The sequence below is a fragment of the Thalia democratica genome, chromosome 6 (genome assembly GCF_965202585.1).
Source record: "Thalia democratica chromosome 6, ktThaDemo2.hap1.1, whole genome shotgun sequence".
Taxonomy (NCBI): Eukaryota; Metazoa; Chordata; class Thaliacea; order Salpida; family Salpidae; genus Thalia; species Thalia democratica.
The window spans coordinates 8,961,352-8,985,071 of NC_139170.1; the positions used below are offsets into that span (position 1 = coordinate 8,961,352).

General features: G+C 24.4%; 1 protein-coding gene across 1 annotated transcript; it reads right to left on the minus strand.

The window, feature by feature from the left end:
- Positions 1-16,620: 16,620 nt before the first annotated feature.
- LOC145838700 (casein kinase I gamma-like) lies at positions 16,621-17,592 on the minus strand. The gene has a single exon (XM_082946327.1). The coding sequence runs from the start codon at positions 17,590-17,592 to the stop codon at positions 16,621-16,623; it is 972 nt and encodes a 323-aa protein (XP_082802453.1).
- Positions 17,593-23,720: the final 6,128 nt, after the last annotated feature.

Genomic DNA, 23,720 nt, shown 5'->3' on the forward strand with positions numbered 1-23,720 from the left:
TAGCTTTGGTAGCATAAAGATTAAGGCTGTAAAAAAGAATAAAACATTTTATTTTAACAAAACGAACTTGTTATATAAAACAACTTATTTAAATAACAACAAACTATGAATATTAAACATCAATATTTTTCAGATTCAATGTGAAACATATAAATAAATTCAAATATAAAGGTTTTTAAACATAAAATATACTATTTTTTTTTAACTTGTCATGAATTTATAATACAACTATACACTTGTTGAAAGAAATAGTACTAACTGTTTCCTTTTAATCTTAGATTGTAAAATTTATACAAAACTTATTTTAAAACCTTTTATCATTTATCAAACATAGATTAAAGAACTAAACTGATATTGTTTTTCAATTTAGTAAACCACTCTAAAATTTATAAACTTATTTTAAACAACAGATATAATCCATATTCTTGATACCTTTGAATAGAATATAAAATACGAAAATCTTCATTTTGTAAACAAAAATGCTTGTAGAAAAATAAAATTTACGGTAATATTTAAAAACAAGTTAAAACAAACTTTATATTTGACATAGTTGTCTGAAAACATCATTCAAAGAGCTTTTTCTTATCTGGAACTCATTGTAACAAACTGAACTTCAGATTGATTGACTTTGTTAATAGCTTTAAAGTGTCAATAGTATGAAGTGGTTGGTTTTACTTTTAAATGATGTTTGCATAATTTTAACTTTGGAAAACTTAACTTTTAAGCTTAGTTTTTAAATCTGTAAAACAACTAAATTTGTTAAAATCCTTACATAGTGAACCAATTTACAGTAGTAATATAAATAAAACTCAAAAAAAAATTTTCAAAACATAAAGCTAACTAGAAAATACAAATGTTCTAATTTAATTTTTGTAATTTTGTAAACTACTTAAAAATTGTTAGTATAAAGATGAAAAAAAACAGAGATAATGAAAAACCTTTGAAGAATAGGATTAAAACCAAAAACGCTGAAAAAAAACTATATATAATAAAACAATATGCATAGAAAACAAACTCATTGTAAACAAATAGTATACAAATACAAGTAAAATAGGTATTAACAACAGCCCTATGACCAACACCAATTCCAAAAATTTTTTTGAATTTTTCTTCTTATTTTTTGAAATAAGACTAACTTTTCAAATTTATCAATTTATTTTTTTAAATTGGTTATAAAACAAAAGTTTATTAAAATTTGCCAGCAAAATCTCATTCAAATCTAGAAAAACATATGTAATGATATTTTAACAAACCTAAAAATGTCCTTAGGTTTTTATAGACAAAAAAAAACTATAGTGATAAATTTGTATAATATTAGTATATTACTTTATTTTTACAACAAAACATATATTTTAATTTTTATGTATATCAATTTGTTAAAAGTCTTGCGAATTTGAATTTAACTGTTTTCTATTCATATAAGTGTAATAAACAATAAAAAAAAACAAATGTAGTTCAATTAATATTTGGTCACTAAAAGTTTAAGAGGCATCAATTGTTCAACAAAAACTTTTTTTTAAATTTTTCATTTTACAAAATAAATATATTTTTAGCACAGGTTTGTCTAACAATCTATAGTAGTATTAATTTAATAGTTCTGTAAAAAAATCTAAAACTTTGTTGAAAACTGCTGCCTTTTAAAGTTATAGTAACCAAATATACTAATTACTATACTCTATATGCATACATATTAAATATTTTCTAAGGGATAGTTTTCATTTTAATCAGAATGGCAGCAACAAACTCAGTATACTAAAGGCACACAAAATAACTCTGGATTTTTTTTAGTCTGTTAAACATTTTAGATAAGTCTTATAAAAAGTTTTATACAAATTTTGTAATACAGACCCTTAGCAGGCCTAATTTCGCTAGTGGGCCAGTCATTTTAATTTGCTGGTCTGATCCCATTAACGTTTAAATAAAGGTCCGGGCCGGATACGCCCCGCGGGACGTACGTTGCCCACCCCTATATTATACTTTATCTATTTCTTATGATTTGATAATCAAAAAGTTATTTTTGTCTAATATTATTGAGTGGTTTTTTGTACTGCAGTAAATAATTATAAACTTATAAAAACTTTAACTTTTTTTTAATAGTAGTTGCCAGTAGGCAGTATATCTATGAAGTTTAAATACAATTAAACATTTCAAAACTTAAAAGTTAAGCAAATAAGTTATAAAAAATTATATAGAAGTAGTAAAATATGTATCGAAAAAATAAAAATGTTTGAAAATATTAATTAATTTTTAAACTTAGAGTTTAAGTATTGAAATTTAAAATAAAATATAAAAGACAACACGCTTGCAACGATGACAAATTTAATTAAAAATCTCATCAAATTAACTTAAAAGCTGCAGTTTACAGTTTTTTAAAAGTAATCCTCTAAAAAATATAAAGGAGAACCTATATTTTTTTTTTCGTAAAAGGGTTATTATAGTGCTAATTTTGCTGTGCATAACTTTTTTAGTTTTAACTTGCATTGAAAATGGTTGAATCTTGACAAATATGCTTTATTTGATTTTTAGTTCGCAGTTTAATGGTGCAGTTAAATGCACCGTTATTTATGGGTAGAAGTCAAATTCGCACGGCCGAACTGAATTGTAAGAAGACAAAATTGCACGAAAAAATTTTGCAAGAAGGGTCACTTTTGCTTAAAGATATTTTTGCATAACAGACAATTTTACCCGGAAAAACTTTTGAAAGAGTTTAATTTTTTATTTGTGTTTATTTATTTTTATTAATTTTATTAATTTTTAAAATAATTCTATTGATTTTAACGCACAACTGTTAATGTAAATGAATTTATCACAAGTCATCATTGAATAATAGATACTGAAGACATTACCTTTTCGTGGTTTTAATAGAAGTTAGAGATTTTTCATTATTAGAGAGAAAAAAAATATGTTCTAATGTTTATATTAAACCTACTTTTTATTTTGTATATAAAATAAAACCTACAGTTGTACTAAACAAGTTGATGATATTAATTTCGACCTACTCAAAAACCTTAATATTTAAAGTTTTGTTTCGAACTAATTGCTTTCAAGCAGACATGTTAAAAAGCTCTGCTTTGTTTACTCAAGCGTGAAAATATTAACTTAAAACAAACCAAAAATAAAACACTTCATTGCTGAATTACCATAGTAACTGTTAGCATTTTAACATCTCTGCTTTCAAGTATAAACTAATAGACCTGTATGTTTGACGAAAATTTTTTTTAGTTTTTAACTGTTTATAGTTATGTAAAGCTGTAAATAGTATTTAAAACATAAGTAAGGTTTTAAGTTTATTTAAATGTATTCAACAAGTTCTAGTTTTAGGCAGTTGAAAAATAGTTGTTTATATTAATTATATCAGTATTTCACAGTAAAGTACAATATTTCAACTAGACAATTTATAAGGAACTAGACTAAAAAACATTTAGTGTCTATCGTGAAAGTCTTAACAACTAAAAACAAAACTAAAACATATCATGAACATAAAAAAGCTTTTTTGAGCAAAACATCTAAAACTAATAATTTATAAAACATTTATAAAACTTTTAACTTTTAAATTTCACTATCTAATAATTAACTCAAGAAACGAGTTTAAGTGGCCATATCAAAATTATAAATAAAAATAAGATTTCTACCTTAAAACGAATTCGACAAATCTTGAATTTATAAAAGAAATGTTAATAAATAAACCATCTTAAACGATTTTTATCAAATGCAGCAGTGTAATTTGAGTTTTTTTATGCTTTTCTTTTAACTCAATACTTGATACTTTTTAAACGTACAATGTTAATGATTAAAACTAAAACCTCGGTTTCTTCTTAGACAAAGCAACACCTCTAGTGTTTAGAAATTAAACCTTATATGAAACTTATTGGAGAGTTTAAATACATTAAGAAAATTATTTTACTAAATCATTATCTTCTTTTTTTTGTTATTGCTTTTTTACAATTTTGAAACTGCTGAAAAGAACTTTGTTAAAACTTTTATAAATAGTTCAATATGGTTTTACATATTGCAGTTTATGAAAAAATAATATGTTTAAATTAATACTTTAATGTTATTTTCAACTAATTTTTACTCTTAAAGTTTAAGTTTTTTATTGTTATAATCGTCAATGAATAAAATCTATTCATATTAACGTGTAAATATTAATTTAAATAAATTTATCACAAGTCATCATTGAATAATAGATATTGAAGAAATTACTTTTTGGTGGTTTTAATAGAATTTTAAGGTTTTTTATTTATTAGAGAGAAAAAAAATATTTTCTACTATTTATAATAAACCTATTTTTTATTTTGTATATATAATTAAACCTACAGTTGTACTAAACAAGTTGATTAGAATAATTTGGACATACACAAAATTCTCAATTTTTCAATGTTTTGGTTCAAACTAATTACTTTCAAGTATATACTAATAGACCTGTATGTTTAACAAAACAATTTTTTTTGTTTATAACTGTTTATAGTTATGTACAGCTGTAAATAGTAGTTAAAAAATAAGTAAGGTATTAAATTTATTTAAATTTATTTAACAAGTTCTAGTTTTAAGCAGTTAAAAAATAGTTGTTTATATTATTTATATCCGTATTTCACAGTAATGTACAGTATTTTAACTAGACAACTCCTAAGGAACTAGACTAAAAAAAAATTAGTGTCTACTGTGAAAGTCTTAACAACTAGAAACAAAACAAAAACATATCATGATTATGAAAAGGCTTTTTTGAGCAAAATTTCTAAAACTAATATTTTTTAAAACAATTATAAAACTATTTTGAAACTTAATTTATCACAAATTTTTAATAATTAAAATAAAATCAGAAGTATAAATACATAAATTTTTAAATATACAAAACTGGTTGTTGTTATAAATCAAAAACATAACACACTAACTGACTTTTAAATTTCACTATCTAATAATTAACTCAAAAAACGAGTTTAAGTGACATTATCAAAATTATGAATAAAAAATAAGATTTCTTCTCATAACGTATTCAGCAAATCTTGAGCTTTTAAAAAAAAGGTTAATAAATAAACGATCTCAAACTATTTTTATCAAATGCAGCAGTGTAAATTGATTTTTTTTAGGTATTTATTTTGTAATTAAAACCACAATATTTCATAATATTTTAACCTAAATTATTTATGTTTAAAACTAAAACCTTGGTTCCTTTTTAGACAAAGCAACGCCTCTAGTGTTTAAAAATTAAACTTTATATGAAATTTATTATAGAGTTTAAATATATTAAGAAAATTATTTTACTATATTGAAATCTTCTTTTTTTTGTTATTGCTTTTCTACAATTTTAAAACTGCTGAAAAGCAGTTTATTAAAACTTTTATTAAAAATTCAATGTGGTTTTACGTATAACAGTTTAACAAAAAATAATATGTTTAAATTAATACTTTAATATTATTTTTAACTAATTTTTACTCTTAAAGTTTAAGTTTTTTAATGTTATGATCGTCATTAAACAAAATCTATTCATATTAACATGTAAATATTAATTTAATTAAATTTATCACAAGTCATCATTAAAAAACAGATATTAAAAAATTTTACTTATTAGTGGTTTTAAAAGAAGTTACAAGTTTTTATTTATTAAAGTAAAAATAAAAATTATTTCTATTATTTATAATAAACCTATTATTAATTTGTATTTAGAATTAAGCCTACAGTTGTACTAAAAAAGTTGATGATATTAATTTTGACCTACTCAAAAATCTCAATATTTTAATGTTTTGATTCCAACTAATTACTTTCAAGTATAACTAATAGACCTGTATGTTTGACGAAACAATTTTTTTTTTTAATATTATTTAAAACATAAGTAAGGTATTAAATTTATTTAAACGTATTCTACAAGTTTTAGTTTTAGGCAGTTAAATGATAGTTCTTTATATTAATTATATTAGTATTTCATAGTAATGTACAATATTTCAACTAGACAGTTCCTAAGGAACTAGACTAAAAACAATTTAGTGTCCATCGTGAAAGTCTTGACAACTAGAAACAAAATTAAAACATATCATGAACATAAAAAAACTTTTTTGAGCAAATTTTCTAAAACTATCATTTTTTAAAACAGTTATAAAACTATTTGCAAACATAATATATCATAAATTTTTTAACAATTAAAATAAAATCAGAAATATAAATACATAAATTTTTAAATATACAAAACTAGTTGTTGTTATAAATCAAAAACATAACACACTAACTGACTTTTAAATTTCACTATCCATTAATTAACTCAAGAAACGAGTTTTAGTGGCCGTATCAAAATTATAAATAAAAATAAGATTTCTACCTTTAAACGTATTCGGCTAATCTTGAATTTAAAAAAAAAAGGTTAATAAATAAACGATTTCAAACTGTTTTTATCAAATGCAGCAATTTAGTTTGATTTTTTTAGGCTTTTGTTTTGTAATTAAGTCCACAATATTTAATACTTTTTAAACATACAATATTAATGATTAAAACTAAAACCTTGGTTTTTTTAGACAAAGCAACGCCTCTAGTGTTTAAAAATAAAACCTTATAAGAAACTTATTAGAAAGTTAAGAAAATTATTTTACTAAATTATAATCTTCTTTTATTTTGTTATTGCTTTTTTACAATTTTGAAACTGCTGAAAAGCAGTTTATTAATCTTTTATTAAAAATTCAATATGGTTTTACATATTGCAGTTTATGAAAAAATAATATCTTTAAATTATTACTTTAATGTTATTTTCAACTAATTTTAACTCTTAAAGTTTAAGTTTTTTATTGTTATGATCGTCATTGTATAAAATCTATTCATATTAACGTGTAAATATTAATTTAAATAAATTTATCACAAGTCATCATTGAATAATAGATATCGAAGAAATTACTTTTTGGTGGTTTTAATAGAATTTAAAAGTTTTTATTTATTACAGTGAAAAAAAATATATTTTCGATTATTTATAATAAACCTATTTTTATTTTGTATTTAGAATTAAGCCTACAGTTGTACTAAACAAGTTGATGATATTAAGTTTGACCTACTCAAAAAGCTCAATATTTTTATGTTTTGGTTCCAACTAATTACTTTCAAGCATAACTAATAGACCTGTATGTTTGACGAAACAAATTTTAGTTTTTTTTCAAACTTTTATAGTTATGTACAGCTGTAAATAGTATTTAAAACATAAGTAAGCTAATAAATTTATATAAATGTGTTCAACAAGTTCTAGTTTAGACAGTTAAAAAACAGTTTTTTATATTATTTATATCAGTATTTCACAGTAATGTACAATATTTCAACTAGACAATTCATAAGGAACTAGACTAAAAAAAAATTAGTGTCTATTGTGAAAGTCTTAACAACTAGAAACAAAACTAAAACATATCATGAACATAAAAAAACTTTTTTGAGCAAATTTTTTTAACCTAGTATTTTTTAAAACTAATATGAAACTATTTTGAAACTTAATTTATAACAAATTTTTCACAATTAAAATAAAATCAGAAATATAAATACATAAATTTTTAAATATACAAAACTGGTTGTTGTTATAAATCAAAAAAATAACACACTAACTGACTTTCAAAGTTAAAATTTTTTATTTATTACAGTGAAAAAAAATGTTTTCGATTATTTATAATAAACCTATTTTTAATTTGTATTTAGAATTAAGCCTACAGTTGTACTAAACAAGTTGATGATATTAATTTTGACCTACTCAAAAATCTCAATATTTTAATGTTTTGATTCTAACTAACTACTTTCAAGTATAACTAATAGACCTGTTTGTTTGACGAAATAAATTTTAGTTATTTTTCAAACTTTTATAGTTATGTACAGCTGTAAATAGTATTTAAAACATAAGTAAGGTATAAAATTTATTCAAATGTATTCAAAAAGTTCTACTTTTAGGCAGTTATAAAATAGTTGTTTATATTATTTATATCAGTATTTCATTGTAATGTACAATATTTCAACTAGACAATTCATAAGGAACTAGACTAAAAAAAATTTAGTGTCTATCTAAACTTATTTAAAATTTGAGAAAAAAATTTAGACATAAAAGTCTTGCGAACTATCATAAAAAAATTTGTCTACCTAAATTATTCAAAAATGCTATTTAAAAGTACATGTCAGCCTAAGGCTGTGTCAACTCTGTATTAGTTCAACTTTGAGCTACTTTCCCAAATTTTTTCATGTATTTATTGAAATAAGAAATTGCAACTATCATCTAACTAAACTATAAAATAAATTTCAGAATTATTGTTTTATAGATGATGAGCTAAATTAAAGCATTAGAAAAACACATTTAATATGAAAGTATTTGAACCTTAAGAATATTTTTGTAAATATTTACAAAGTAGTATTATTATATTCTATATAAAATTAGAAATTAACAATAAACCATAATTTTTACAATAAGCATAATGGTTTATCTTTTAACTATAACTATTGCTGAAATTTTTTATTAATTTCTATTTTATTTTAAGCTATGTTAGCTAAAATAAAAAAAATGATTGTTTAGTAATATTTGTTTTCATTTTCAGAATTTGGTCTTACCCTTTATAGCAGTATATTGTTATTTGATAAATGTTACACTATTGTCACTTTTTGATTGACAAAACCCGTATATAGTGATCAAAAACTATATTATATGACCTTAAAATTTCCTCAGTCATTTTAGTCATTAAAAGTCTTTAAAAGCTTTAGAATAAATTAATAAATAAATTTTAAAACTTTTTAAAACAACATAAATTAGATTTTGAACAAAATTTGTTAAAAAATATCTACTAAATTCTTTTTAGCTCTGAGAAAGAGACTTATTGTAATTCTGAGGTGAAGCTACTACTTTATGTAGTAAATTCAGACTATCATATCAGGTAAAAAAAAATTAAAATGAAGATGTTATAAAAAATATTATAGACTTTTATCAAAACTTGCCATACTAGACATATTTTGACAAAATAGCCATACTTTTTTCAATATACAATTTTTGCTGTAATTCTGTATTAATTACTACATTTTCCATATTTTACTACTTTTGTAACACTTTTTCAAAATTGCTATAGTTTAACAAAAAATTACCATAGTTGCTTCATTTAGTTTGCCACTAAATATGGAAAAATATGGCAAATATGGTAGTTTTCGCTAAATTATGGCAAGTACAGCTATTTTTATAAAAGCTTTGTAATCTAACGGTCACATTACAAATCCCTCTCATCAAACTGAAAGAATATTTTAAAACGTATAATAAAATACAAATAATAAAACGAAAGATTACTAGTTGTTAAATATTATCGAAAAAAAAATTCTGATTTTATGTAAAATGTATAAATTTAACAAGTTTTACTGTTTTGAAGTCAAAATTCAAACATTTTTTAAAATTACCATAATCACATTAAACTAGCTTAATTTTTAGAAATATTTGTAAGAAAATTAAAACCTAAAAACTAGAAATTTAATAAAAAAAGTGATTTAGAAGATCACTATAAAAAACACATGTTTCGTGAAAATTCAAATATTCCAGCATGAGTGTTTTTACAAATACATTCAATAACCCTGAGTTTTACAAAAGTTTTAAGCAACCCTGATTGTGTGACACATCAGAGTTATATTGATAACTTATTTGATATTAAAAGGATTGCAACATGAATTTAACTTATGCATCCTAAGATATGTAAAAAATAACTCAACAGAAAAACGTAATTTTTCTATAGCAAGTCAAGGCTGAAAACCTAAATATTGACTATATAAATAAAATAACTTGAAAACTTAAGTTAAACAAAAAGACAAATTAAAAAAAAGGATTCAAAGCCATAAAATTTAGCCTAAAATTAATAAAAAAAATTTAAGCTACATTAAATTATGAAAATAACATAAAAAAGTTAGCCAATCTTAATAAAAATCATTAATAAATATTTTACAGTTCAGGCTAGACTAAAATAGTGGAAACTCCTTATAAATTAAATGTTTAGCCTAATTTCCTTATTTTTTCATTTAATTATTAGAATCAGAGTCAACAAACTCATACAGGGACGTAGCTAGCTCAAAAAAAATACGAATCTGCAAAAAAAAAACAAGAATAACGTGTGATGACGTCATAACGGGAATAGAGTATTTTTAACTACCTTTAATTTTATATGAAAGTGTGCAGTTTTGTTAAAAGTTTAAAAATAAATACAATGTTGAAGTATAATGAATAACTGTATACAAGGCAAATTGTACTGTTCTTGACCCCCTATAATTCTTTATGTGTCGAAACTTTTATATAAAACCTTTCATTTAAAATAAATATAATAATTAAGAATTTAACTTTAATAGCATTACTGATATGCCTTAAATATATTACTTTGAAAACAGTTTCCACACTTCAGAAAATATTTGCAGAAATCGTTGCTTTTATTAGACAAAAATCATAAATTTTAGGAGTTGAATAAAAAACAAAAGAGATATAAAATTAAAAAAGTTCACAACATTAGATAAAGTTCACATGTACAATTACTTTATTTTGTCAAAATTAATTCATAAAGAAGAGTACACGTCTTTGTAAATGTTATTACTAGCTTTGGTAGCATAAAGATTAAGGCTGTAAAAAAGAATAAAACATTTTATTTTAACAAAACGAACTTGTTATATAAAACAACTTATTTAAATAACAACAAACTATGAATATTAAACATCAATATTTTTCAGATTCAATGTGAAACATATAAATAAATTCAAATATAAAGGTTTTTAAACATAAAATATACTATTTTTTTTTAACTTGTCATGAATTTATAATACAACTATACACTTGTTGAAAGAAATAGTACTAACTGTTTCCTTTTAATCTTAGATTGTAAAATTTATACAAAACTTATTTTAAAACCTTTTATCCTTTATCAAACATAGATTAAAGAACTAAACTGATATTGTTTTTCAATTTAGTAAACCACTCTAAAATTTATAAACTTATTTTAAACAACAGATATAATCCATATTCTTGATACCTTTGAATAGAATATAAAATACGAAAATCTTCATTTTGTAAACAAAAATGCTTGTAGAAAAATAAAATTTACGGTAATATTTAAAAACAAGTTAAAACAAACTTTATATTTGACATAGTTGTCTGAAAACATCATTCAAAGAGCTTTTTCTTATCTGGAACTCATTGTAACAAACTGAACTTCAGATTGATTGACTTTGTTAATAGCTTTAAAGTGTCAATAGTATGAAGTGGTTGGTTTTACTTTTAAATGATATATGCATAATTTTAACTTTGGAAAACTTAACTTTTAAGCTTAGTTTTTAAATCTGTAAAACAACTAAATTTGTTAAAATCCTTACATAGTGAACCAATTTACAGTAGTAATATAAATAAAACTCAAAATAAAATTTTCAAAACATAAAGCTAACTAGAAAATACAAATGTTCTAATTTAATTTTTGTAATTTTGTAAACTACTTAAAAATTGTTAGTATAAAGATGAAAAAAAACAGAGATAATGAAAAACCTTTGAAGAATAGGATTAAAACCAAAAACGCTGAAAAAAAACTATATATAATAAAACAATATGCATAGAAAACAAACTCATTGTAAACAAATAGTATACAAATACAAGTAAAATAGGTATTAACAACAGCCCTATGACCAACACCAATTCCAAAAATTTTTTTGAATTTTTCTTCTTATTTTTTGAAATAAGACTAACTTTTCAAATTTATCAATTTATTTTTTTAAATTGGTTATAAAACAAAAGTTTATTAAAACTTGCCAGCAAAATCTCATTCAAATCTAGAAAAACATATGTAATGATATTTTAACAAACCTAAAAATGTCCTTAGGTTTTTATAGACAAAAAAAAACTATAGTGATAAATTTGTATAATATTAGTATATTACTTTATTTTTACAACAAAACATATATTTTAATTTTTATGTATATCAATTTGTTAAAAGTCTTGCGAATTTGAATTTAACTGTTTTCTATTCATATAAGTGTAATAAACAATAAAAAAAAACAAATGTAGTTCAATTAATATTTGGTCACTAAAAGTTTAAGAGGCATCAATTGTTCAACAAAAACTTTTTTTTAAATTTTTCATTTTACAAAATAAATATATTTTTAGCACAGGTTTGTCTAACAATCTATAGTAGTATTAATTTAATAATTCTGTAAAAAAATCTAAAACTTTGTTGAAAACTGCTGCCTTTTAAAGTTATAGTAACCAAATATACTAATTACTATACTCTATATGCATACATATTAAATATTTTCTAAGGGATAGTTTTCATTTTAATCAGAATGGCAGCAACAAACTCAGTATACTAAAGGCACACAAAATAACTCTGGATTTTTTTTAGTCTGTTAAACATTTTAGATAAGTCTTATAAAAAGTTTTATACAAATTTTGTAATACAGACCCTTAGCAGGCCTAATTTCGCTAGTGGGCCAGTCATTTTAATTTGCTGGTCTGATCCCATTAACGTTTAAATAAAGGTCCGGGCCGGATACGCCCCGCGGGACGTACGTTGCCCACCCCTATATTATACTTTATCTATTTCTTATGATTTGATAATCAAAAAGTTATTTTTGTCTAATATTATTGAGTGGTTTTTTGTACTGCAGTAAATAATTATAAACTTATAAAAACTTTAACTTTTTTTTAATAGTAGTTGCCAGTAGGCAGTATATCTATGAAGTTTAAATACAATTAAACATTTCAAAACTTAAAAGTTAAGCAAATAAGTTATAAAAAATTATATAGAAGTAGTAAAATATGTATCGAAAAAATAAAAATGTTTGAAAATATTAATTAATTTTTAAACTTAGAGTTTAAGTATTGAAATTTAAAATAAAATATAAAAGACAACACGCTTGCAACGATGACAAATTTAATTAAAAATCTCATCAAATTAACTTAAAAGCTGCAGTTTACAGTTTTTTAAAAGTAATCCTCTAAAAAATATAAAGGAGAACCTATATTTTTTTTTTCGTAAAAGGGTTATTATAGTGCTAATTTTGCTGTGCATAACTTTTTTAGTTTTAACTTGCATTGAAAATGGTTGAATCTTGACAAATATGCTTTATTTGATTTTTAGTTCGCAGTTTAATGGTGCAGTTAAATGCACCGTTATTTATGGGTAGAAGTCAAATTCGCACGGCCGAACTGAATTGTAAGAAGACAAAATTGCACGAAAAAATTTTGCAAGAAGGGTCACTTTTGCTTAAAGATATTTTTGCATAACAGACAATTTTACCCGGAAAAACTTTTGAAAGAGTTTAATTTTTTATTTGTGTTTATTTCTAAAGTTTTACACTGATCTTAATTTTTCTTTTTTTTTAAATGGATTTTTGTTTTCTTTTGTTTTACTATCACTGTTACCCCTAACTCTTACCCTCGGTAAGTAACTTATTTTCCTTATTTTTATTTTTAATTTAAATTTCTATTTGCTTTTATTTTTTCGTTATTTTTACTGTCACTGTTACTTATAACCCTTACCCTTTGTCGGTAGCTGTTTATTTCTTTTTAACTAAGTTGTTTTTAGTTATTTATTTTACTTATTTTTAAAAGCAATTTTTATTAGTTATAATATTACTTTAATTTTTACTATCAATGTTACCATTTACCTTTGGTCAGTAATTTTTTTCTTTTTGTTTTATCATTAATTTTTTTTTGTTGTTCTTATATATATTTTTTTCTGTTTTTTTATTAATCTCGTGCAAAAATGGCCCTCTGTGCAGAATTCCAATTCGTGCAAATTTGACCCTTGGTGAAAATTGTCTTCGTGCAATTTTGTGCCCTCATGCAAATTTATCTTCGTGCAAAAGTGTCTTCGTGAAATTTAGTCCTCTCGTGTAACTTTGTCTTTTTACATTTTTGACCAGTTTCCTTTTTTTTATTGATATCAAAAATACATAACAAATCAAATGTTAAAAACTTTTTCTCCATTTGAAATAATAAATAAAAATGTATTAAACTATCGATTATATAAAAACGATTATTGTACTGGACAAGACTTTAAAGGCATTCGTGGTGTATGACTTAAAACCGACAGTTTTCTTTGTACATCAGGTTGTATTCCAAATTATTTTAGTTTCTTTTTGTCGTTCAAAAAAACTATAACAATATTGTAGAGGTATAAATCTTACCTGAATTGTTCCGTAAAGGATTAAGCCCAAGCTTAAGTTCTTATTCTGAAATCAAAAAATAAAACTCTTTTAAAACTTACTATCCTCAATCAGATACTTAAAACATAGAAAATATGATTGTATAAAATATATTTTATCCTCAGAAGCTTAATTTATTAGCCTTGGGTTTGAACTTTAACCTTATTCTCAACATTATAACAAATAAATCGCATAATAAAGACAATATCTTCACTTTTTCATGTCTAATTCTTTATGGAGAATTTTATTTTAATTATTGTTTACTGCAAAGTACGGGAGGTATTTGCTAGTTCAGCTCCATTTTTAGAATATTAAAATCTTTACAACTTTAAGTGCAGTTTCATTTACAACCTAGCTTTTCTAGGAACCTACAGTATATTTTACTATTAACATTGTTACCTGTTAATTTAAAACTCAGCAATATCTCAAGAATTTATAAAATTTAACACTTCAAAATAATTTTTGTAAGTTTTAAGTCACCTGTAAATTGTACTTTGACCCTTTTTTTTTAACCATAATACATTGAAGTCCCAAGAAAATTAAGTGAGAGTTTAAAATTTCTATATAGTTACCGTCTGTATTTTACCTATTGCTGATTGCATCCCATTTATAGTGAAAACAAATGGAATTTTACCCATCATGAGCCGCATATGGACCGGGGGCCGTACATAAATAATTTACGACCATTTTGTTTATCTAAAGTGCAGTTTTTATTCAGTAATGATTGTTTCAAATATTAAAAATCTACTTATATATATTAGAATTTAACTAGTTTTGAAAGTTGTTAGATGTAAAAATAAAACTCAGATGATTTTTTTGTAATTTTTCATTATTATTTTTTAATTTTAATTTCAAAAATTATATTATAAATCATTTAAAACTAAATTTAGTAAAATTTCTTCTAGTTTATTACACTAAACAATTAATTAGTTCGTAAAAACGTTAATGTATTTTCACACATGTGTAGACTACGATTATATTAACAAAAATTTTAATTTTACTTTTTGCAGTTGTATTGAGCTAAATAAAATCTTTATTAGTTGAAATAAATTATAAATACTGTTGAAGGCTACTAGATAAAACAACAAAAAGTCAATGTTTTACTACTCTACTTTTTCATTTTTTTTGTATAAATGTAAAAAATATACTGTCATGAATTATATAAAACAAGCTTTAGTAAGTCAACTTCTAATTTACTACACTAAATATGTAATTGGTATGTAAAAACTTTTAATAGTTTTTCAAGATTATGCAAGTAAGGGTCATATGAAAAACAATTTAATATAATTAATGTGTTTTTTTCTCAAATTTTCTTATTTATTCTAAGCTGAACATTGAAAACTTATAATGTATATCAAAATTAAAAACTTTATTTAAATCTTCATAACTTCCTTATTTATTGATGCAAGAATTGTAAATTTATCAAAGCAAATTATGACTAGCAGAAATAAACTAACTTTTCGAAATGGAAATACGAATTAAAGGTTTACTGTTTTATGTTGTTAAAATTTAAACCAGGGGTCCATAAGCATTTGTTCGTTGCAGATCAATTACCAAAAATAAAAAGTATTTTCAGTCCGCAGTTATGGCTTAAGTTATCTCCTTTATGAAGCCGAAGCGTAAGTTTACGGGTTCATGTAAAATCCACTAAAGCTTTTGTTTTTCTTCATTTCATCCTATAATATCTAGAATGTATTAAATTTTTTTTTCTTAACACATTTGCATGCTTGTGACTAGCACTTTCACCATTTACGGCCGCGTCTGACCAACCAGTCGCAGTTTACCGACCCCTAGTGTAGGGATTTCATTCCTCGTGGGCGGTATCGGACTATAATCTCGGATGATTCCAGTTTTATAAAGCTATTAAAAATTAAAATTTACTTTTATACGTTTTTTTATTTATTATTAGTTTTAAACCAGAAATAACTTTGATAAAAATTAACAATAAAATAGTGGTCATGATATTTATTTATTTTTTAAAGATAATTTTGTTCTTAATAAACGGTTAAAACGGTCAGCACAGTACTATAGGTTAACTTCTTACAACAATTAGATTTGTTTTAATTTTTTTTGTCAATATACTTTAAACTAAACTTAGTTTCTGGCTTTTTTTGAGTTTTGTTTAGATATAGTCTAATTATATTATAAGCTTTACTTACAAGTGTATTTACAAACTAATAAAACTTTACTGAAATAAATAAGCATTTATGTTCAAAAGATTTTTGAATAAAAATACTCGTTAAGTAAAATAATTTCAGAGAAATATTGATGTTAAACTAATTAGCTTTTTTAGATAACAGGTGATTTTATTTCTATTAATATAGCTTCTCCTCATTTCAATTCATAAATAAGTTGCATTAAACATTTTAAAGTATTTATTGCCAAGAGATACAAAACGATTAAAACAACAGAATCACTAAATTGTATTTTTATAGTATATAACGAAACAAGTAAAAACAGAAGTTTAGTGATACATTAAAATTCCCAATTAATCTGACCATCATTTTCTTTTTTATCCAGTAGTTTTTCAAACATCTCGTAGTACTTATCGTACTCCGGCTTCTGATCAAACTTTAAACCTCTCACTTCTCGTAGAAAAACTTCAAACTCTTTGCACGTTCCTTCGCAAATTTCTTCTGCTGGCTTATTTTTGAATTCTATCAGCAGTTTATCCTTTTCATCCATGCTTGCTTCATTGTTTTCTAAAATTTTATCACATGGAAGTTCACCGGTTAAGAGCTCCACGAGGTTGTAAGCTAACGACTCAAGGTCGTCCTTTCGACTCAGACTTCTCCATTCCATGGAGTTTATTGAGCTGTAACTCGGAGTTCCGTTCCGTATCCCGATGTCTTCATCTTTAACATGCTCTCCATCATTCATGTAGAATGTCGAATACCCGAAGTCAATCAAGTAGATCGTGTTTTGATCGAATAATCCTGTCATAATATTTTCAGGTTTGATGTCGTTGTGAAGGATGCCATAGCTGTGAACATGCTTTAATATCTGTAACACTTGCAAGGCAATCTTGACCGTGGTGTCTAACGAAAACTTGTCCCTGTTTGTCTCGTCTCTTATTTGAAACAAGTCCTTTCCGAGTTTTTCAACAATGAAACTTTGCCTTTCGTTGTAAACAAAGCTTGGTCCAAAGATTCTTGGAATGCCGCGAATATTGCCATGTTGGAGAATTTCCAGGAATTTGTATTCTTGTAGAATGAATTCGTCTTTACTTTCAGCTGTTGAAGTTTTGACAACGACATGTTTGTTTTTATAAGTAGCATCGTACACACAGCCGCATCCTCCTTCTTCAAACTTATTGTTCACAACTAAGTCTCCTTTGTCAAACAAACCTTGTTGATCTTTACTTTTACCTTGATCGTCTTTTAATGTTTCACTGACTTCTTTGTCGGAACTTAGCTGTACCAAATGTTTGTCTTCGTTTTGTTTCATAGCTTTATGGTTGACTTTTAACTTTAAAAAAAATTTAAATGCTTTAAATTTAAAATTGTTTTTTTTTACTTAATATAAAAATTTATGTTAGTTTGTTGGTTTATAAAGTTTATTACTAAAAGTTTACATTTTTACTTGGTATGAAACAAGTAATTTTAAGTAGCTACAACCATTAATTGCATATAAGTTAATGTAAATATATGCATTTTTTAAACTACTATAGGTATAAAAACATACAATATAGGAACTTTGAATTCTGAAGTTTATAATATTTATACAAACTTCTTATGCTTCTTAGTATAGTATTCGAATTTATAAGTCTAAAATGTCAAATGAAATTTCAGGATGAGTTGTTTTTAGTTTCACAAGCCCTTTTATTAATAGATTGCTTGTTAATTTTTAACTAGCTTTAAGTAATTAAAAATAATATTGATTAGTTTTACAATTTAAAAACATGTGACAAATCTAAGTGTATGCACCTTTTACCACTTAAGTATGAATTAGTTCAATTTTTTGTGCGTAGCAAATCATATAAAAAAGACAGCACAAAAAATAGCTTCCTAGCTATTAGCCAACAAAAGAAAAAGGCTCCTGACTTTTTAGTAGACATAAAAAAAGCTTAAAAATCGCTTTTTAAATCTAAATTTAATTTTTTCCAAAAATACTTATTCATTTTCAACTCTGTTAGAATCATCTTACAAAAATAAATGCTTTCATGAAACTAACATTTATTCAATTACACAGTAAATGATATGTAGTTTCAATTTTACAGAACGAAGTTACAGTTTTTAACTTATAAATAATCTAGGAGAATACTATAATATTTCTGATTCTATTAACTAGATTTTATTAACAATTAAAGAAATGATTTGAAGGGAGCATCAGTTTGATACTTAAATTCAAAAAACTATAAGTTTTTTTATGCTGATAAATATGTTATTTATATTACCATAACAAAACGTTTAATAACTTGATTAACAATCTACCTTACCAACATATTTATATTTCATGAACTTTATCCTTAGGTATTAAAACTTAAGCGAGATTTATAAGAAGTGTTGCTATCCTAATACTTAGATAATAAATAACAAATAATTAGATGCTACGATGTAAGTTTATTAAAAATTTCAAAATATATCTGATCAAGATCAGAGAAGAAAAATTTGGTTCTTTAAACCTCTGGATGAAGTTTATGAATTATTGCAAGAGATTGGTGATGGCAAAAAAATAATAATTATTGGTAATTGATTACATTAAGTTTTAAATCTGAATATTTAAATTACAGCAAACAGTTCAAGCGGAACTTACCTATAAATTTTGAGTGCTTAATCTAAGCAAAAATATTTTGATAATTCATATTTTTTTTTTTTTTGCAAATACTCTAATTTTTGACTCATAGCATAAAGAATTTTTTTAAACACTTCTAACCTTACCCTTTACATACTTAAAATACAATTGTTATTATAAGATTATATAGCTTTAATTACAAAAAGTTAACTTGCCAGTTTAGAATTTATTAAAATATGATAAAATAGATTGTATTTAAAAAATTTTAATATGTACAAACTTCAAGAGTTTATCAGCAATAACAGATCCTTTATTTTTTTATTAGACTGTAAAATTCTCAAACTGGACAAAAATGTTTAGAGCCTTAAATACAAGCAATGAGCAGAAATCATGAACACACAGGTTTTTAGTTACGTTTATAAAATGTAACTAATTTTAACTGTTTAAGGGCAGAATTTCGTGTAAAAAAACAACGATCTAAAACATTTTATAATTATAAATATACTTATTAAAGTTAGCTTAAAGGCAGTCTGGTTTCCATATTTGCTAAGTCAGCAAAAAAATTTTATAGCTTTTTTTTTGATTATTTATTTATACCTTTATCCCTAATGATCTACCCATAAATTCTAAAATAAATCAAAGAATATTTTTTTATAATAAAAACTAAAAATAAACTAATTTTCTGACTCAAAAAATGTGTAATAAAGACTAACCTTTATAATGACTAGCTTAGATATATATTTAATAGTAGTTAGTAGTAATAATACAATGGTATCGAACTACTTTCAAGTACTAAGAGATAAAACAACAAATAGACAAATACAAAAAGTTAAAAAAAAAACGTAAAAAACAGGAACATAATTTGAATAACATAAACTTAGTTTAAAAAAGGACGACTTGAAATGAGTAAACAAGGTTGTAAGCTTTCATCTTTAACTTAATAATGTTTCTCTGTCAGAAAATTCAGTAATCATTCTTCTCAAACTACTTTTTGTATTGCTAGAACTCAAATCATATATTAATATTTATAAATTAAAATTATACTAAAATTTATATTAATAAATGCCCTCTTAGCAGAATATAATGCATAGTTAGCTTTATATAGCGATCGCCAAGCAAACTTTAAAAAACCTGATGTTTTATCTAACGCCAAATATCTCTCAAACCTTTTCTTTTAATTTTCAATAAAAACCCCCAAAGAGTATTAAGTATAATTTAGTTATTGCTGCATAAACGTTATCACCCCTATTTTCAAAAAAAAAACTATAGCAGCTGTTTAAAGCACCTAAATAATAAATAAATTAGTTATTTAGAAAATAATTCTTTTCATAAAGATTTGTATTTTATTTAACTTATCTATGAAATAGAATACTGCATAAAATTTTGCAATAAAATAGGAAGCTGAAATTTTAATGGTCATAGTAAAATATACATAAAGGTCACATGAGTTTTTGTTACAAGCTATTTGAAATTGATGGAACTGAATTTATGTTAGATATTGAATTGTAAATTATAAATTAAATAATAAAGCAAATGTATAAAGTGATTATGTTTAAGTTATGTTTTTAAAGGTTGATACTTCTAAGGAGGTAATTTATAATATTTTATAAATTAAAACATTAATACTTTTTTAATTTAAAGTTTTAAAACTATATTTACTACTTGTAGAAAGTACTTATAAAATTTTAGTTAATTTGTATTTTAAAACTTCAATGCCAAGTTACCTTATTAATTCTCACACAACGTTTTAATTTCTTAAACTTTATTCAAATAAACTTATTTGACTAAGTTTTTTTAAACAAAATGTAATTTTTTTCTGTTAACTGAAAATTTTTTAATACTCAATTAGACTTTAAACATAAATAACTAGTTATATGTTTTAAAATGATAAATAATTATTAAACAATTTGTTCATTAACCTAAGTTAATATTTTAACTAAGTTGTATTATTTATTTACCTAATTATTTAACATAACTGTAGTTATTGTAATAATAAAAATTAACATACTGAAAACTTGTAGTTTAAATATAGTAAAGAAAGTACTAAATATCAACAGTATTATTTGTTAAAACCAACAAATGCAGAGCTTTAGGGTAGCAGTAACTAAAAAGTTATGAGTCATTTGCCGAACAAAAACTGTGATGAGAATAATATTTAAAAACCTACTTCCAGCATTGTTTTGTCAGAAATATTTGCAGTTGACAATGCTTCTGAACATTCTCAATCTTTTTCGACTGGCAGTAGTGAAAATTTATTCAGCCAGACAACATCCTTTCAATCAAGTATGCCCTATTTACAATATAGTAGAGGTATTAATTAGCTAATATATCAATTAAAATAAGCACTTTTTTATTAACTAACCATTACAGTGAGAGGCTAAGAAAGACATTTATTAATAAATATTTTTAATTTTTATATTGTTTTAAAGAAGTAATAGTGATTTTATTAGTAAAATAAAGTTTAAAACTTATTGACTCTTTAGATTTAAATTACTACAAGAAAAAATGACTTAAATAAATAAAATATCTAGTTAATTTTGATAAGTATTCAATCAAAACAAGACGGTTGTCAAGCCAGAGGATTGGTGAGTCATCACTGTACGATCGACCCAACGACCGAAACTTAATTGATCCAAACGCTTCTAACTTGTACCAATTTGAAAAGGAATCTAATGATGATAACTATCCAGAGTTTGTTAACTTCGACATAGCAGGCTCTGAACTCGTTCTTGTCTTCTAAGGCAACATTGACCCTGATGTTGCATCTCAACCTAATAATAATGAATTTTCTGCAATGACGAAAGAATCAAATCGACAGATGAGCACAGGTTACAACAACAAAAGTAGTCAAGATCATTTTCAACGGCTCTGTAACGATCCTTTCTTAAGTGACGCTAATTTACAATCCGGCGTATCTAGTAGTTCGCAATACGACTTATCTGGATATGCTCAAGAATATAAACCTAATTCACCTCCAAATAACTCAGTAGGTTTGAAGCAACTATTAAGCTCTACAAAAGACATTACTTTACAAACCGACATTAAATCAGGTGATTATGATTTTGTACTTCAAGCTGAAAATGAAGGATTTTTTAATCTTGATGCAAATCAGCCTAGTGGTAGTGGAATTCTTGCAGTCACGAACATTTCCAAATCTCATCTGCTGATAGGTTCTAATCAAGATTACGTTTTAAACGACGATTGCTTAAACTCTACTGCAGCAAGTAACCAAAGCTATGATTTGCTAGATTATAATCCGAGCTTATCTTCGAATAACAGACTTACTTTGAATCAAAAATTAAGCTCCTCGAAAAACACATTTAAAAAGAAACCAGCTTTGCAACAAAGTAATTCGATTAAGAAGGTACGTGGCAAACAAAAGCAAACATTTAAAGAAAAGGTTCGGAAGAAAAGATATCAAAATAGAAAAGCATCGAAAATTTACCGAGACAGAAAAAAAGCGAGAAAAGGAAGCGCAAAAACAACGTCTTATTGAAATAACAAAATTTTCGGAGAAAAGGAAGTCGATTTGTCAATTTTGAAAAATGATCTAAGAAGACTCTTGTGCGATAAGCTGGAACTAAATGAATATCTTACTGCCGAAAATTTATAGGTTGTTTCAAACTTTTTTTTAAATGAGTTAAACGGCTCTAATTAATCTAACTTATGTATTTTTGTTTAGTGCTAGTCTTTCTACCAGTTAGTCTTTAGTTTAAAGAACTAAAACCTTGGTACTCTCTTTAATTTTTATTCTTTTTGCTTATCATTGACTTTCTTAACAAAATTATTTTTAATGTTTTAATTTTAGATTATGCTATTTTTAGTTTGTACCTTTACAATAAATGGTACAATGTACTCCGTTTGTTTAATTAATATTCAGAAACAGCACTTAATATAAAGAAGCAAACTGCTATTGATTTAAAGTTAAATAAAGCAGTCAACAAAATCGGCGAAAGTCTGCAGAACAAGTCCGGACTTTCGTTTGCCGTGAGACAAGCTCAAATTTAACAAAAGGGTTGATCATGCCAATTCGATCATCAGACCACAAGTTTCGGTAGACTGAGACCGGTTTCGTCCTTATTAGGACTCATCAGTCAGTCACAACCGAAAAACTTGTAGTCGTCAATCTACAAACGGTTTATCATGCTTTCGCATGAAGCAACCATTTGCTGGCAATGATTAGTGACGTCAGCATTGTCTTTGCCGTGCAACGTTTAAAACATTGTCCACTAGGCAAGACATCTGGTACGCTCGTTTTAGTACAATCAACAAAATCGGCGAAAGTCTGCAGAACAAGTCCGGACTTTCGTTTGCCGTGAGACAAGCTCAAATTTAACAAAAGGGTTGATCATGCCAATTCGATCATCAGACCACAAGTTTCGGTAGACTGAGACCGGTTTCGTCCTTATTAGGACTCATCAGTCAGTCACAACCGAAAAACTTGTAGTCGTCAATAAAGCAGTATCAAATAAAGCAGTATTAAAATGCAGTTATTAAGTGAAAATGCCTAAATCTAGCTAATCTTTAATTAGTTTGCTTAAAATAAATTAATTCGATAGAATAAAGTTGTTAATAAAACTTTGTACGTAAATAGAATTTAAAAGTGGTTAAAAACACTTTCTAAAATAAGAGCAAATAAAATTATTTTTTTTCTGTATAGAAAAAAATATTCAAATATACTATTTAAATACATAGTCCAGCAAAATAAAGAAAATCACTTAGTACAAACAAATAAAACATAATAAATCGTTAGATTTTACAAAAAATTAAGTATGAGTTAGCTATCATAAGTAAGTTAGTTATCAAAGTATATGTCGTAGTATGAACTAAATTATTAAACT